At 41.7% G+C, this 17,867-nt stretch overlaps 1 protein-coding gene across 11 annotated transcripts in view; it reads right to left on the reverse strand.

Moving 5' to 3' along the window:
- Positions 1-468: 468 nt before the first annotated feature.
- Positions 469-17,867, reverse strand: part of mast4 (microtubule associated serine/threonine kinase family member 4) — a 95,991-nt gene continuing 78,592 nt past the window's right edge. For all 11 annotated transcript variants that reach the window (XM_008423467.2, XM_008423466.2, XM_008423465.2 and 8 more), the window contains 11 exons: positions 13,731-13,832; positions 13,093-13,215; positions 11,851-11,960; positions 11,166-11,287; positions 10,414-10,628; positions 9,494-9,694; positions 8,888-9,114; positions 8,658-8,780; positions 7,683-7,819; positions 6,008-6,192; positions 469-5,913 (listed from right to left, as the gene is read on the reverse strand). In XM_008423467.2, the coding sequence (XP_008421689.1) occupies positions 2,486-5,913; positions 6,008-6,192; positions 7,683-7,819; positions 8,658-8,780; positions 8,888-9,114; positions 9,494-9,694; positions 10,414-10,628; positions 11,166-11,287; positions 11,851-11,960; positions 13,093-13,215; positions 13,731-13,832 (4,973 nt within the window). In that variant the 3' untranslated portion in view covers positions 469-2,485. The remainder of the gene's footprint in view (positions 5,914-6,007; positions 6,193-7,682; positions 7,820-8,657; positions 8,781-8,887; positions 9,115-9,493; positions 9,695-10,413; positions 10,629-11,165; positions 11,288-11,850; positions 11,961-13,092; positions 13,216-13,730; positions 13,833-17,867) is intronic.

Here is a 17,867-nt window from a genome sequence, read left to right on the forward strand (position 1 = left end):
AGATCAAATTTCTTTTTGCTCTGAAATAAAAACATGCTTCATGAGGGGCAAGAAAAAACAAAACAAAAAAATGTATCTAGGCTTTTATACTTGCAAATGACTCCTAAACAAAAGATTAAAGTCAACTTTCAACTCAAAATAATTTTTTTGTTAGACTCAGAAAATGGGGTTTTCAAAAAATTTTTTTTGACCCCCTCCACCTTTTAGGTCACCTGTATAACCCTGAATTAAAGTGGACTAATAAATTCAGCTTTTCGTTGGATGTTTCTGTGATCAAAACAAAGATACTTCCTTTGCGCTGCTAAGGGAACAACTTTCTAAACTCATACCGAGGACATTTAATGCGTCTTGGATTAGTGTCGACTTTGCATTTACACTTAATGTTCAAATAAAAGTAAGCAAAACATGTGTCTTTCCAGAAATCGAAACACATAAGAAAACCAAATGGACAAATGGAGACAAAATGGATCATTTAGAATCTCATTTTATTTTCAGTATTACGCAACATTAGAAGTATAAATATCTGTTAATATACAACATCTATGACATCCATAGAGCTTTTCTTGGGCAAAATACAAAAACTCAAAACACTTTTATTGCACATTTTCTAAAAGACAAACCATAGAGAGCGAGTTCACCTAATACCAGTGTTGCACAGAGAAACTAAGGGACCTGAAGGGACAAGCAGACGAGAAGAACTTGACGCATAAAGAACACTGATTACCGCACAAACGAATATCCTGCTGGCAGGGGAGCAAACGTCTCACATGGCTATCAGCAACATCATCTGAGACACAGAATACAGATTTGGCAAATTAACAATATACAAAATATACATCCATGAGGCTTTGTAAACAAACACTGAATGTGCTTTTAGACGTCTGTCGCCTTGGGAACATAGACGGGGGGTGGGGGGAGAATTAAAACAAGGTGTCGGCTCTACTTTTAGCTCCTAATTTATAATCGACTTGGTGATCAAACATTTAAGGTGCAGCTTCTTACAACAACAATTTTACAATATCTAATGCGAGGAAAACATCCGATTGGCTCACGATAACATCCCTATAGTCAATTATTAATTACTGGAGACAGTGTGGAACATTTAGATATGCTTTGTGTCAAGGTAAATTTATAGGTTTTATACGAGTAGTAGAGATTTAAAAAAAACAAAACAATAAATCAGTACATACTGCTAAGAATAATGTCCTAAGCTAATTTCAGTTTGCCATACAGGGTTTGTAATTTAACGGCATGAATAATCAAAGAATGAATAAGGATACATGACAGCCTGTAGGTGTGGTACAGAGTATTTTTGCACGCCATGGACATAAACTAATGCTAACACTCTTTTGTCACGTTAAGGTGAAGCTTAAGGTTGACCGAAGACAGCACAGACACCCAGACAGTGAAACAGTTGAACACTGACCCTTTCAGATGCCACATTCCTCGTGTGGTCGAGCAAAAGTCCTCGACATGAAAACCCCCGAAGGATTTAAATCAACAGAAGCGCTCGTTTATTCCTTCAAATCGAACAATCGCTTAGCATTCTTCAAAACTGCAAATTAGAATGCAAACACGCCAAACGAACGATAGAGACATTCTTAGGGAACGCTGATAGCCCTCACAGTTTAATATATATTTAAATTTATTTATAATGCTACATTTAAAAGAAATAGCCCAGTTTAGCTCCTCAAACTTTGTCCCTCTTCAAGTCAAGTTTTGGAACAGGGCAGACGTCAGAGAGGATGAGACTTCAGACCACAGAGCAGAACGTCTTCATGTCGAGCAATACAAACATGACACGGCAAAATCTTTACATATAATACAAACAATCATTGTAAGCCCATGTCCCCCCCCCACCCCCCGCCCCTCCTGTTTTACAGTATCTTATTTACACCATATTGCATAAAAATCAGAACTATATATGTACAGATGTCAAAGGAATGTGAATAAGCAACTACTTGCTAAGAAGAGCAAGAGGTTTTATTTCCCCACACGTCTAAGGCCCCTTCACTAAGAACCAGAACATGATTCTGTACGTTAATGTTTTAGGTGAACAAACTTGAATCAAGCGGATCATACCAGGCAGGAAAAAACCAAAAAGAAACAAAACACCGGTAGCTAAACAGCTTAGTAAAATCATGTGGTCTACTGCATTAAAAAGACCTCGGCATCGGGTCCTCCGAGTCCACAAGTAAAAGTGCAATTCGAAATCTTTTATGGCACTGACTCTGCATCACATTACAGCCTCTGAAGTACTGATTGCACAAAGCCTTTGGTGAGRAAAACAAACAAACCTTCACACATTCATTTGACTTGAGAGAAAAACACCAATGTCATCAGCAAATTAAGAGACGCCAACACCTGAATCGGCATGTAACAGCTTGGCCGGTCCTCAAGTGAACCCCTCCCACCCCCCCCCAAAAAAAGAAAAAAAAAGAAGGCATGATGATGCTGACAAATCATTTGAACTTGCTTTGTGTTTTTACTTCTTGTTACTGAAGTTACGGGGTAAATCCTTCTGCTGCTTGCACCTGCTACCGTCCTTATCTGAAGTCTCTTTGAGCGTAGAGGGAGAAACCCGGGATGCGTCCCTTTTTGTGGTTTTCTGCGCAGACGTGACCTCTGGAACGGCGTCTTTTTTCTTCCTTTCCGCCTGCTCCTTCCGGCCGGACGAGAGCTGCTTGTCAAGGGGGGTTGTGTTTTGGGTGTCCGGAGGCTTGTGACTGTCTTGTTTGAGCGTGTCCTTAGACCCCTTGACCACAGGCTCGCACCTGACCTTGTCTAAGGTGTCTCCTTGGCTCGGCAAGCACGTGTTCTTTTTCACTGCAGGCTTTGGCAGCACCGGTGGAGGATTGGGAGGAGGGCTAACCTCTGGGAGAGACAAGATTCGATCTTTTGGTTTAGAATCAGGGTGAGGTTGGTTTTTGGGTGAACGATCTTTTGGTTTTGCATCCAGATTTTGTTTGATGAGAGGAGTTGACGATGAGGTTTTAGGAGCCGGGGGTTTTGGCTTTGTGTCTGTGCTGTCTTTTATGGTAAAAGAACTGTTGGGTTGGGTCACCTTTTGCTTGGGTGACTGTGTTGGCTGAGGTGGTTCTTCCAGCTTCGTACCACACCCGACGGACAATGAAACCTCTCCACGTTTAATGTCCTTAGTTGCTGGAACAGTTGTAGTGTTGCCTCCAGATTCCTTAGGGTGTTTTGTGCTTGGGATTGGAGGAGTTGTAATGTGAGACTTTACCTCAGGTGGATATGAATCCTTCACAGATGCAAAACCTTCAGTTTGGGGTTCAGACCTCGATTTACCTTTAGGATTCAAAGCATTTTCATTCATAGGTGAAACTTTGAGTTTCACAGGCTGGACCGCAATGCTTTCCTTTGCTCCCTTCTTGAACTCTGAATCCGATGCTTTGTGCTGTGCTTTTTCATCTGGACAGTGTTTAGAGTGCCCAACATCTTTCAAACACACAGAGTTCTTTGACGAGATTGTAGGAAGTTGTTTCTTCAAGAACCTGTCCTGTGAGTCATCAGCAGGTGCGGAGTTAGTTTTTCTGTCCACATTTATGTTCTCTTTTGTTGCAAGATTGAAGTAAGTGTTTGTGATTTGCTCCGTTTTGGAGGCGCCGGTATTGATTTCAGAGCTGTTCGTTCCTCTGCTAGGCAGCGCCGCGTCTTCACCAGCAGATGTTCCGCAGGTGACTTCAGGATTTAAACAGTTGGATTTATTATCACACTCGGAAGATAATGCTGATGTTGTGACAGGAACTCTTGCCTGTGCGTCTGAGGAGCAGATGTTGAGTGGTTGCTGTTTAGAAAGCACATTCTCTGGAGTGAGCTCAGGAGTGGGGACGTTCTGTACTTGCCCCGAGCTAACAGCGGATATTGGCTTCTCAGCACTCTGATGCTGACCCGTATCCAAACCACAGTCTGTGCTCTGCCTTCGTGGCCTTTCATTACCAGCCACCTCAACATGTGAAGGAGTTGTGCTGTTTACCTCCAGCCTCGCTGAACTTAAAGATGCCACAGTTTCTGACCCGTTTTGATTTGGTGTTGCAGTGTTAGGCGAAACTTCCTCTTGCTCCGCTTCATCCTCCTGATCTTCGTTGCTCACTTCCCGTATGGAGGGTGTTTTCCCGCTGGAGGAGAAGTGGGAGGTGTGTCTGGGGCCTCTGAGGTCGTGAACTAAAGAAGATGAGGCCTTTACACTGGCACGGCCATCTTGTTTGACTCCTGAAGGCTTTAATGAGTCTCTGTGTCTGTCTTGTGTCTTGTCAACAATTGAAGCAATTTTAACGTCTGCTGCTGAAGTATTCGGCTGCTCTTTGGAGACAACTCCGCTGGTTACAGGCAAAACAACTTCATTACTTGGCAAGCAGGTCAGAGAGGTTTTCACCTTATCAGCCTTCAGTTGGGGGACGATGATCTGCCTATCAGTTGGACTTTTGAGCCGTACCGATGGATTCAGAGAGAGAGTGTCACTTGTGTGGTCTGCAATTTTGGACAGGCAGCTCTCGGTTTTGGAAACCCTGGGCCCTGAAAGCAGAGCAATGTCCAGAGTCCCCTCCAGGGGCTTAAGCGAGGAGACATGGCGTCCTTCGAGTTTGTACTCGGATGAAGTCTTCCTCAGTGCAGACTCAGCAGAGGAAATGAGCTGGAGTTTCTCCACAGCGCTCCCTTCCCTCCCCGAATAAAGCTTGGGGGTTAGACCTTCGGGATTTGAGTGAATGCTGCCCTTCATGTGGTCATGAGACATGACCGTGTCCAACTGGAGGCTCTTGGACCTCATGGAGCCAAAGTGAAGGTTCTCGTGGAGGCCAGACGACAGCCGACACAAGCAGTCCTCTCTGTCTTCAAACGACAGCCTCTTCCTGGTGAACTCTATGCTTGGAGCTTTGAAGTCTAGTCTGTCGGGCTTCGCCGCGTCTTTCCCCTGGCGCGTGAGCTGCCGCTCCGCGTGGGGAGTGCAGGGAGATGACCGGGTGCTTCCTTCGCCTTCACAGCTGGCACCGGACGCTTCGGCGAAGCCCTCAGAGATCCGTGTGGAGAGTTTTTTGTAGAGGACATCTTTGAGTGTTGTGCTTGCAGCTTTGATCTCCAGACCAGACTCTTGGCTGCTCTGGAGTTTGCTCTGGTTTGGAAAAAGGAAACTTTCCTCCTTCTCATCGCCACACGGAGGCAATGAGTCAGATTCAAGCAGAGCATCTTGCTTCTGCAGAGATTCCCTCCTCTCTGACCAGTCCTGCCTTTTAACCACCATCTTGAATTTCAGTTTCTCCTTGTCAAGCTCCTCCAAAGACTCCTGTCGGCCTACCTTACGACCAATGGGCCTCTTTAAGCAGCCTTGCTCAACGGGCCGCAGGCGATTGATGGGCAGTGGCTCGCTAGCCATTTCGTCCACGCTCTGCAGGGTAGTGTGATCTCGTTCAGAAGCCCTCACCTCCTCGTCCTGAACCTCCTCCTGGGTGACCTCCAAGCTGTGTTTTCTAGTACAAAGGTGCTTCTTCTCTCCCACGTAGGAAGGGGACAGCTTCTCCTCGGACTGAACGCGCTTCAGCAGGGGTGAGCGAGGAGGCTCGGCATTTTTAGGGCAAGCAATATGGCGGACAATTGTGGGAGGGGAGTGTATTTTGGCCGGGAAAGGTTGTGCCGTCTTGGAAATTGCTACAGGATGTCCACTCAGTAGCGGAGAGGGTGAGCGCTGGGGAGAGGTTGGCTGCGGAGTGGGTGAAGGCGTACGGGCCAAAGGAGAGAGGGGGATGCTGCCGGCAGATTTTCGACGCCCCTGTCGGAGCCGCTGACTCGGCAGCTTGGGGCCGAGGCCGTACAGCGTGCTGGGACGGATGTGGCCGGAGCCGGCAGGGGAGTTCGGAGCGCTGGAGCTGGGAGAGCTGCTCTGGGAGGAGTTGCCACCTGAAATCCACAAGCACAAGTCACGGTACGCATCAGTAAATGAAAGCCACACGCAGGTCATGTGTTAGTCAAAAGTTGAGATCAACTCTCCCACCTGACTGGGTGAAATCCGGCGCAGTTCGGAGGGCGGCGGTGGGGGAGCGAGGGGAGAGGCTGTGAGTGGGGGAGCCGGGCAGACTTTCGCCAGACGACAGAGAGTGGTTCAGGGAGGAGAAACTGCGGCTCGTATGGAGCAGAGGAGAAGGCTGCATGGCGAAACGTTTGAAAAGGGAGCGGCGCCTGAAAAAAAAAAACGAAACAAAATCTAAGAATAACGCACCGTTCTTATGAAACTTCATGAGGATGCTTCGCACAAGCAGAGATGGGTCAATAATATATATTTAGACCCTCTGCTTTATAGAAGTCAACACAAAAAACAGCTATGAGCAGGAATCAACAGTTAATTAAAATTAGAATTTCAATTTGCTGGATTAATTCAAAGTAGTGTATAATTATTAAGTGGGGAAAAAGATGACAAGACTTGATATTTTTCATAAAAATCTGAAAAAGTGTGCTGTACATTTGAATTCACTGTAATAACACAACATAAAACCAACTTCTTTCAGGGTATGGTACAACATCAAGGGCAGCTGATCAGATATCATGTGTAGATGGGTGGAGTTTCAGTAAATACAGAGTAATCCTTTAAGAAAGGTAGAATGTAAAAAAAGACTTAAGACTTGGGTGGAGTTTCCCTTCTGGCAGGGGAATGACTAAGCTGAAATAAAATGGTTTATATCAAAGCATTTTCATGTGTACGAACTCGAAATTCAACTGAGAATCTACGGCAACACTTGAAAGTTAATATTCACAGATGGAAATTGCTACTATGTAAACAATGGAGGAACCACATTCATCTTTTAAATGAATGGAGCTTCAAAAACCTGCAGCTGTGAAGGCCTTCTAAGTATTTCATTCACACAGACTGGAACGGGAACTGCCCTAAGTAAATAAACAGTCTTTAGAATCCACAGTGAATAAATATTAAACCCAGCAATTAATTTAAATCCAGATACACTAAACATGGTTCTGTCAAATAGATTTTGCTCAATAAAAACAGTGTGGAAAAAATACCAACTAATTTTGTTGAGCTCGCTGAATCTTTTAAAGGCATGAAACTAAAATTCATTTTGTGTGTTATTACTTTTACCAAAGCAGTCCACAACCTCCAGATGTTTTACGCTGAAGGAAAAGGTTTGTAGACCTGGAAACATTTTGACAATGTAACTAAACACCAACAATTTTTGTACACTTCCAAAGTCTGAACATGGTTCATACACAATGTTTATGATATATTCTTGAATGCCAGGGGGAGTTCCAACATTTTAATAAAAAGATTGAAAATAAGTCTGTAGGCACTTCTATATGTAATCTGTGAAAATCTGTGGTTTTGATTTTAAGATGTAGTGAGCAGATTTTATTATTAGTGTTAAGTTATTTGTTGTTGATATATGTAACACGTGTCTGTTGTAAATGAGAATGAGTCTCCAGAGATTTTCTTGGATAAATAAAGGATTAATAATAATAAAAAAGAAGTAATCAAGGAGCAGCTTCCTGAAGGACACAATTACTGGGGAAACAGCAGTCTTCTGATTCCTCATCTTAAGCAAAAGCAAAAAGCAACATCCACTCACTTTTTATTGCATCTACACTCTCACGGTAGAAACAGTTTATAAGATTCCCAATATAGAGAAAAAGAAAATATGTCCAGTTTTATATAAATTATTTACCTTTCTGGTGTCTTCTCTTTTTTGGGCTTCTTTCCACACCTCACCATCTTGCTCCTGTAGCTGTTTCTCCTGGCTGGACCTGTTTTTATTGACGTGTTTTCAAAGGGAGTGGTAGAGATCGCCACTTTGCTTCCACTCTGAAAGAGAAACAAAATTCATGTGAGCAAGATGTGCTTAAAAAATCTTTAATTTATATACCTATAGTAGATGGAATATGAATATGTCAGAACGGCCTAGTCAAAGTTTAGATCAAATCAAGACCCAAGACATATTTTCAACATATAGTGTGACTTTTTTTGTTTATTATATTTTGACTTTATTATACTGTTATGTTACATTATACCACCATAAAGAACTTTAGTTGGCTTAGAGCAGGGGTGTCCAAAGTGGGTCCTCGAGGGCCGGCATCCTGCATGTTTTAGTTCTCTCCCTGGTTTAGCACACCTGGATCAAATGATGGCTCGTTAAAAGGCCTAAGAAGAACACTGACTTGCTGAGAAGGTTGTTACAACCACTAGGGACAGAACTAAAACATGCAGGATGCCGGCCCTCGAGGACCGACTTTGGACACCCCTGGCTTAGAGGTTATTGTAAAGGTCAATACAAATAAATGTATTATTACCATTATCTTCATCATCATCATCTGATTCCAATTTATAAATTGTTGAAAATATGACCAGATAATAGTTAAAGGTGAGATAATAGTTGAGTGAAATGAAAGATGGGTTGGTTCAAGGAGACTAGAACAAAAAAAATAAGCACACCACACTTTTCAGTTATTTCTTTATTTTGTTTTTCTGTTTTTAAATCAAGGTTCACGGGAAGCTGCTTATTCTCCCGCAGAAACATTTAAATGCAAAACAACTGGAATTTTTATTACTTTCATTATAAAAAAGATTTATGGATTTAAGTATACTGAGCACAAACCCAGCATGTAATGGGACAGCCCCAGTTTAAAGGCACAGTGTTGATTACCTTCAGCAGGAGCTCCACCACTTCTGTGTGGACCAGACCATGAACCGGTTCTCCATTCACGTGAGTAATCAGATCTCCAGCTTTGAGTCCTGCTTTATGTGCCGGCCCAGCATCTTCTACGTTCTGAAAAAACAACCAGAAATAGTCAAAACAACCATATTTTCATCTCAAAACAGTTTTTTTTAACAGAATGCTAGCTTAAAAAGTCTGTAGCATGCAACGTTCCTTACCCAGACCATGTGATAGACTGTGTACATGTCGCTGTCGCAGGCGTACACCCTGATTGCTCTCAGCGTGAAGCCAAACTTCTTCCCGGAGCTGTGGATAATGATGGGCTGCCGTGGGTTTGTGGTGCAGAGGGACGAGTCTCTGCTGGGAGACGAGTCTCTGGAGGACGGGTCCGAGGAGAGGGAGTACGGAGACAGAGGGCTGGCGAGCGGAGACGCCCCAAAGATATCTGGGAAAATAAACAACCACCACCTGAAAGGCTTCTCTTATTTAATCAATCGGACCTAAACCAGGCCTGGAGTTGGTACTGGAGCTGGCGCGATGAGGCTAATGGGATTTTCTCTCCCGGCAGCAAGGATCTCTTGCCCCCACAGGCCTAACTGAATTCTGTTCATTATTGGCCTGGACTCGCCTGTTTGCTCACAGTCGGTCTGGAAAATGGATCTTGCAGCAGATGTCAAGCTGGGCCAATTCTACACAGATCTATAAAGAGCTTTCTCCGAGGCGCTCAGCTTTGACATGATATGTTATCAGTAAGAGCTCACTGTGAGAAACTCATCTTTGCAGTGGAAACCAGTATTCGATTGTGCACCGTCTCTGTGACTTACCAGCAGGGATCATTAGGGAGAGGGCTCCGGTTGAGATGGATTTGGGAACTCTGGCCAAAGGTCTGGTCTTCTCTGCGGCGGTTTCTGGTCGCAGGGAGGGCGTCGGAGGAGCCTGATCTGTGGGGGCCTGGCTGGAGTCGTCGGGGATCTTTACCTCCTCACTTCTGGGTGTCAACTGGTCCAGGTGCTCAGAGAAGCTTCCTAAATAGTGCAAATGGTTTGCAGACAAAGACATTAAGGAGGTTGCTACTAAAGTAGCAATTGGATGAGGAAAAAAAACAACATCTATTGTAGGGGTGGTCAAATCAACGTTGCCCCTGCTCTTGTTGAGAGAGAGAAAAGATTAACATCTTTTTTCATGCTTTAATAGTATGAGACTACAATAATCTATAAGAACAGAAACAGATTGACTTAATTACTAAGGAGTTAAGGATGAAATGATTAATCGTTATCAATTAGTTTAACCACCATTGTTAAAGCAATTGTCAACCACTGGACTGGTTTTAGCATCAATAAGGTTGGAGGAAGCAAAGAGATAAAAAACAAAAGGGAACTGGCTACATCAAAGCTGCTCCATTTGATCTTTTTCAGTTTTCTACCTCTGTCATTGAACATGCTGGATTTTTTCAAATGTTGGCATCATTTGGAAAATCTTGTTTTCTAAATTCTCTAGGATATGTTGCTTTAATCATTCAGTTCTCTAATAATTTTATAAGCAGATCTATTAAACAATTGTAGAGAAAAAAAACAACTTGTATTATTTTATCTACTTTCCAGATCGATGATACAAATTAATCAGAAGGTATCTCAAACTTATCAGGTAAAATATTAAAAAGAACAAGCACCAATACTGAAACCTTTATTTTATCAGAAAACCAAAGCCAGACGTCATGTTTCTGCGCGGCTTCGTTAACTCGTACCAGACAGCGTGGCTCCGCTGTGAGTGCTGCCGGGCGTGACGACGTCAGGCTCGTCCTGTGGCAGCTCTCCGATGGAGAAGGAGACCTTGCTGGGGTCGCTGAGGCCCGAGGTGTCGTCCCCTTCGCTCTCAGCGGAGATGGCGAACTTCGGGAGCAAAGCGGGTCGGGGGACCTGGTTGGTACTGTCTGTGTCTGTCGAGTGGGACAGTGAGGGCCTGGATAAAAGGACAACGGACCCTTATGAGCTAATCAAACAACGCTGGAGAAGATTGGTTACAGAGATTCTGCAGGCTTCACAAACTCAAATTTAAGACTTTCAAATACCTTTTTAAGACCATTATGAGAGGGATTTAAGACCTGCATCTTCTTAGAAATGTACAAACCTACTCCAGCAATGACTGAAGCAAAAAGGCTAGCTAGCAAGCTAGTTAGCTAGCTAGCGAGGGTATGTTAGCATTGAGTTAACAGTAGGTTCAATTATGGACATAATAAATGTATTTATTATTTTATTATCATGTCTTTAGCCTGATAATAAAACACAGCGTAGATGTCTGAGTGTGACTCAAACTTTTGCCCGACAGAAAAGTCAATTTTGTCATGTCCAGACAAAATTTAAGACCTATGATTAACATATTAAAAGGTCAACTTAATTTTTAAGATCAATGTAAGACTTTTTAAAGATGCGCTGATGCAGTCAGTCAGGTGGTGTTTATCCCTTTAAACTCCTTCTGTGTAGATGGAAATACGCCTACATTTCAGCGAAGTCTGGCGTCCAGCTTAGGGAGTCCACAGTGAGCGGGCTCTCACTCTTCTTCTCCTCCGTCTCTCCCTTCTCCTCCAGATGTCCTCGGGACAAATCCAAGCTACTGTAGACCTGACGGCAACAAACAGTTCACTTCATTACACTCAGGCAAAAAGAATTAAAAAATCTACAACGAAATGCATCAAAAAGTACAACAATCTTGAAGATGAAATGCATTCTGCAGGTTTTATAATGGTGTAACTTTGTGTTACGCAGGGCTTATCGTGTCTGACAAACATGCAGCTCAGGTGAAACCATTCAGAGCGTTTCCTCTGAGACGCCGCGCTGCTTTTTGAGACTCGCTGTAATGTTTTTGTTTTGATGTGCTTACTGCAATGCAGCACGACTCCCAGCGTGAGGGACTGGACTGTGTGCTGTTCGCACACTACTAGGAAAACAGGTCTGATTTACAAGCAGAAAATCTACGCAGCGAATGTATGAAATAAATGTTCAATACAACCGGGAGGCAGGGTAGGGGGTGTCAGTAGAGAACAAGAAGGAGTGAAAGCAGGATTTTTAGGTGAAGATTTCTGTGAAACCCCAAAAGGAACGATGAGGACAGATGAGGATATCGGCTCATTTACGTCGCTGGTGTGAGACCAGAGCAACGCAAAGATCCGAGATTAAAGAGGCACCTTAGAGAATCTGTGAGAGCAGGAGGAGAACTGCCGCAGCTCCACGTTGAAGTCTTCATCGTTTGTGTCATCTTCCTCCGTCTCCAGGTGGTGATACCTCTCGGAGCGAGCTGAAAAGGAGGGAGGTTTTAAGGCTTAATTCTTTTTCTCCACGGTTTGTTTTTCTTTTCTTATGGGTCATTTCTTGGCCAAAGAAAGAACTTAGAGAGCAGCAATTTTGATTGCTGTGAGCCACAAAGCCTCGTTTTCAGATGCTAAGCAGAGAGACAGACAGCAGAGCGAAACAAAGGTTGGTCTTGGCTCGGGTTGTGCTCTTAAATCTCTATTTCTTCGGCTCCCGTTCAGCATTTTCTACCAAGATATCTTCACAACTTTTCTTAAAATGGATGAGAAATAAAGAAAAGTGAAACTGCAGACTTTTGGACTTGTGGAGCTTCAATCAAATAAAAACCTCACTAAATAATAAGCCATCATTGAGATATAACAAGTAGGACTGTAATTGTGAGTAAGCACAGTATTGATACTCCAGCTTCAAATTCGTGTTTTCTACCAGTATCGATATGTAGATCTAAATATTACGATCTCTACTACAATAAGCAACCCCACAGCATGATGCTGCCAACACCATGTGGAACTGTTTAAGTTTTCTCTTTAGGGTGTTGTGCAGAAATATTATGCAGCCACATGTTTTGTTTTTGGACTCCCTTTGAGTAGAGGAGAATTTTTTCTGAGAAGTTTTAATGGCAACTTTGCATTTTCAGATGAAGGACTGAACAGAGCTTTGAAAGATGTCCAAAAAGTACATTTTGTTAAATTCTCTCGCTTTTTAAATTTTTTTTTTATAGATTTGTAGTTGGAAAAAAATTTGAAGCCGGTTTTCTTTTACCTTCACTTTAAAATATTGTACTTTTTTATGTTGATATATTAGATAAAATGCCAATAAAATAGATTGAATTCAGAGATTGTAATGTGGCAAAAATAATACAAATGGGACGTTTTTCTTTTCTAAGCTTTAAAAAAAATCTTGTTTTTATATGTTAAAAAAAACTCAAGAAAAAAAACATGATTTTTTTAGATGGTAATGGTAAAACGGTATAAAGCATGTACGCATAAAAAAAAACATGCAAGTTTTTTTTTTTTTTATAAAACTCACATGCTTTATAAAAAATCTTTATAAAAAGCTGCTTTATTTAATGCTGCCTTAGCACACAAAGTCTGCTCATGTTTTCCGTTTTGACTCACTGTCGAAGTAGCTGGTGTCGTCTTCAGACTCCAGCTGAGGGATGAACTCAGCCTTCTGTCTCAGCAGGCCGTTCCAGTCCAGGTTGTGGAAAAACTGATGTTGCTTCACTTCCGATGCTCCTCCTGTTGGTTGGATGAACACAAATTTTATAGGGACAAAGTGAGAAGAAGAAGAAGAAGAAGAAAAAAAAAAGAAGAGCATGAGAAAAGAATCCCTAATGCTTCAGTTTAACACAAGAGGTGAAGGACCGCTAACGCTGTGTTTCCTTTTTCACCCTTGTGGCTGCAGGACAAACCGATGTGACGACTGTAAATTCTGCCGGAGGACTTCCTGCCTGACCTTTCAGCGCAACAGCAGCAGACATTTGGTACTCTAAATGACAAAAGGCTTTCCGTCGGGTCGTGGTCACTTTTACAATCCGCAGATTCTCATAGCCTGCCTGACCATGCATGGAATTGGATTCATCCACTAGTGAGGAAATAATTGCAATTGATCAGAGCGGGGAGAGTTCAGGCCCTGTCACGGGACAAAGTACTCCGCTATAAGACGACCTCAGCCTGCAGCTTAGAGCGACGAACCGAACCGCGCCGAGGTGTAAAACGAGAACCGGCTCTTCAGGCGTCAAAGCGTTTCTCACCTGCTCCCATCCTCTCCAGAGGGTTCTGTCTGAGCAGCAGGGTGATGAGTTCCTGAGAATCAGGAGGTGGAGCGTCCTCACCGTCAGGCCAGTTGATCTCATCTGCAAACAGTGCATAAAATTGGTTGGAATACCACCTGAAACTAGGAGCGTGTTAATATGCAGTTTAAATGGAAAACTGACTTTTTTCCCATCTCAAAGTCAATATTCAACCATGATGGGAGCCCATATATAATGCCTTGCAAAAGTATTCATACAATTTTGAGAATTTTGAGTAACTAGATTAGGGGTGCACTGATCAATCGCTGATCAGCCGATACGTACAGGTGAAATCGATCTCATCTACCATCAATAAGTCAGAAAATCACTACAGTAACCATAACATGCGCAGTTAAAACAACTTTGTATTATTTCATGAGTATTGTACAACAGTTTTCAATAAAATAAGATTGGTATATTGGAGGTGTGTCGTGACCTTGTAGCAACAGAAAGTTTTGGTTTTTAAAGAAAAAAATATGATAATTGTAAATCGGTCAAAATTGAAACAGGCAGGTCATGTTTAAAAAAAAAAAAAAAAATCGGCGATCAGCCAGAAAACTGAAAATCGGTGCAGCTCTAAACGGGATCTGGGCTTTTCTAGATGTCTGAAAAAATGCACATCTAAAGAGCGCAATTTTTATTTGTAATGAGCCCTGTTTACTCTGATACGCTTAAACAAAATCCACTGCGGCCAACTGCATTCAGAAGTTAGTAAGTATATTGTATGATTTATGTTGCCGTAAATGCTGATACTATTTAGAAGTCGTTCCCTAGTCATTTAGTACAGAATTCAACAATGTCAAAATGTTAATTGAGGCCAAATCATCTCTAAAGACAATCAGAAATCTTATCACAATATTATTTTTGTGCAATATGCAGGTTGAACTTTTACCTGTCAGGTATAAATCCTCAATAAAGTTGGGATGTCGTCTATAATGACGTGCAGGTCTGTTGATTTCTGCTTTTTTTCCTCTAGCTCTGAATTTGAGACATCGGTTTGGATATCTTATTGACAGCCTGTCTCTCGTTGTCGTGCTTTACTGCTCTGTAAACACTGACAACTTTCCAGATGGTTCTGTTTGAAAAACCACCTGGAATGTCAGGCTGGCATATCAGTCAAAAAGCTGGATTTCTGTCCCCCCTTTCCCTAAAAACGTCTCCTCTAAACAACTAAGCTACACCTTACACCGTACATTCATAACTTTTGGATTTTAAGAGCTCCTTTCGAGGCACAACCAGCAAAATTCAACTTAACCTTTTAATGAATTGCAGGGATTAAAATGAACAAATCTCTGCATGCTCTAATTTTCTGTGAAAAGTCTCACAAGTGGAGAACAGATGTTTATAGCCCCGCCTGTGTCGACTTTAAGCGGCATTTTAATCAAATCTGGACACAGGCTATGAATATGTATGTGCATCCTGAGGCCACGGTGGAGTGTATTCAGGCCTCTTTAATTAACAGTTACCCTCAGAGACTTGGCGCGTCGCTTGATTGAGAGCAAACCAAATCCGTTATGGCGTGCCATTCATTTCCACGTTCCAGACAATGACGGCTATCCAGCGGCTGAACATACAGCGACGCGATTCGCTGGAAACTCCAGCGCTGACAACACCTCATGTTTTCAGGAAGATGAATCATAAAGTTTACACTTGACATGCGGTCTCCAGACGAAACGAGAGCCACTGTGTGGTGTCCGTTTTTGTAAATACCACCGGAGGAATGTCAGCCTTCAGTAAAACCAACAAAATGAATGCGGTCACTGCTGGGGGTGTCCCGATGCAACGTTTTCACTGATATTGCATCTTTGAGTATTGATCCGATACTGTGATTTAGGCTTGTCGCAATAAATCAATCGCATGTTAAAGTAAAAAAAATAACTAACAAAAAAAACACGATATAATTTCCATTTGCATGATTTATCGTTTTTCTCTTTTCTCTCTTTCTACCAAAAACTGGATGATTAAAATCTTCCATCTGGTGCTTTGGTCTCAACTAGCCCTTTTCTTTTGTTTACAGAGACTTGGTCATTATTTTTATTTGTCGTTTCTGATTTGTTTATTTATTTTTTATATTTAAAATGTGTTCCACCTCCGGTGTTAAATGTTCATTAACATTTAAAGTTAATTGATCTTTGAGAATGTGTTCTTGCATTATTATGCATTTACTATTATATTACTTGAAAATAGTCTTGAAACAACAATATCATTAATCGCAACAACTTCCAGGACTATTTACCATCAAGCAAAATTTGTTATTATGACAGGCCTACCGATACTGACCCGATACGATATCAGCACGAATCATACACACTTTAATTACTCATTTTGTAGTGTGGAATGTTAGAAAAGGCTTGATCAAGTGATATTAAATAAACAGAGAACAATAGTCAACAATTGGTATGAGGACAGCTGACTCATTTATTATTAACCAGTGAGTGTGTGTGTGGGACACAAGCGCTGCTGGACAGAAATGCTGGGGCGGACTAAATGCTGGAGCGGACTAAATGCTGGAGCAGACTAAATGCTGGAGCAGAGTGCTCCTATCAGTGTACTTATTTCAGAGATTTTAGATGCCAGTCGAAATAATCCGATACTCATAATCGGACCGATTTCCAACATTAATAACAGATCGGGGACATCCCTAGTCACCATGCATAAAGATTCAACTCTGAGCAAAGCAACTCCTGCTTCAGAAAGAGTGTCTTCCACTTTGATTTTGAATGCAATAAAATAAGTGTTCACTGCTAAAATACTCGTCTCTTAACTGATAAATGTAATGCAAAGATGGGATATTTTGAGGACATGCATATAATGTGAGTGATTCTTTAATGGAAGATAATAAATCAGCCAAAACCTCATGTATGCATGCAAAATGAACAGCTTTGAGTTGTTGGCAGAAGCATAACCAGACCTCCGAGGCTTCATGTCGCCATGACGGTGCTTAGAGCTAAACCTCAACAGCTGCATGTAAATATGCTCAGACTGAGCAGAGTTTTGTTTGTTAGATTTTCCCTTTGAATGGGTCCCAGCGTCAGTCATTGTCGCGCATGATGTGGTCAACAATAGGATTGCACGACGTGGAGAGAGTATCGAGCTGCTCTGGTGTCTGTTGAAATGCAATTTTTGGGATTTCTTTTCTCTTGATTCGGAATAACTTACCATTTTAAAATAAAGGTATTCTCTACAACATGCCTAGATGGGCTTCATATCCACACAGGCTACAATCAGATGGGAGAGAGTGAAGCTTTCAGCAGATAAAAGGGAGGCTGAACGGCAAAGTTGCAGTTTCATCACTTTGAGCCTTCAACATCTGTCAGGGAAGATTATGGATTTGGAAATGTTTGCTGCCTTTGGCAAAACTCAAAATTATGCTGAACAGAGAATAAGCACAGTGATCTAATCATGCCAGCTTACTGATACAAGACGCTAAGGACTTCAGGGACATTTATTTCTTTTAAAATATTAGTAAAACCCTGTTTTAAAGGGAAGACTTAAGCATTATTCACTGCTTTAAAGGTAAGAAAAATTGTTTGAATTTTGTTCAATTAAGATCTGTACTGGTAGACAGAGATATACAAAAACAGGGAATAATAAAAGAAATCAACATACCAAAACTTAATTTATCAAATTTGTTTACATTCCAGATTGCAAAAAAAAAAATCTTAAAATTGTACAAGGAGATGATTTATAAAACAAAATCAACAAAACACAAGGCACGGATAATTTTTTTCTACTTTCAGTTACATTATATTGTCTAAAATGGAAAAGGATTTCCTCAACAATCAAATGTAATGGTAGATTAAAAAAAATTAATTAATCAACCGAACTTAATTACTGACAGCATTATTAAGGACTGAGGATAAATTTGTGTGAAAAAGAAAACATTGGAATAAACACAATTGTATTTCTTGAAACATTTTCTTAAACTTTGACCCTAAAACCTGCTCCCGTCTGCTGTCCAGGCTTTTATTTTGAAACTTTTACAGAAATCCTTGTTTGAACAGACTTAAATCAAATAGCTGACTAAGCTCATCACCGTGCATTTCAACTTTACAGATGCCTGGTAATCAAAATGAATTAAATATTAAACAGAAAAAA

This window comes from Poecilia reticulata, linkage group LG12 (assembly GCF_000633615.1).
Source record: "Poecilia reticulata strain Guanapo linkage group LG12, Guppy_female_1.0+MT, whole genome shotgun sequence".
NCBI lineage: Eukaryota > Metazoa > Chordata > Actinopteri > Cyprinodontiformes > Poeciliidae > Poecilia > Poecilia reticulata.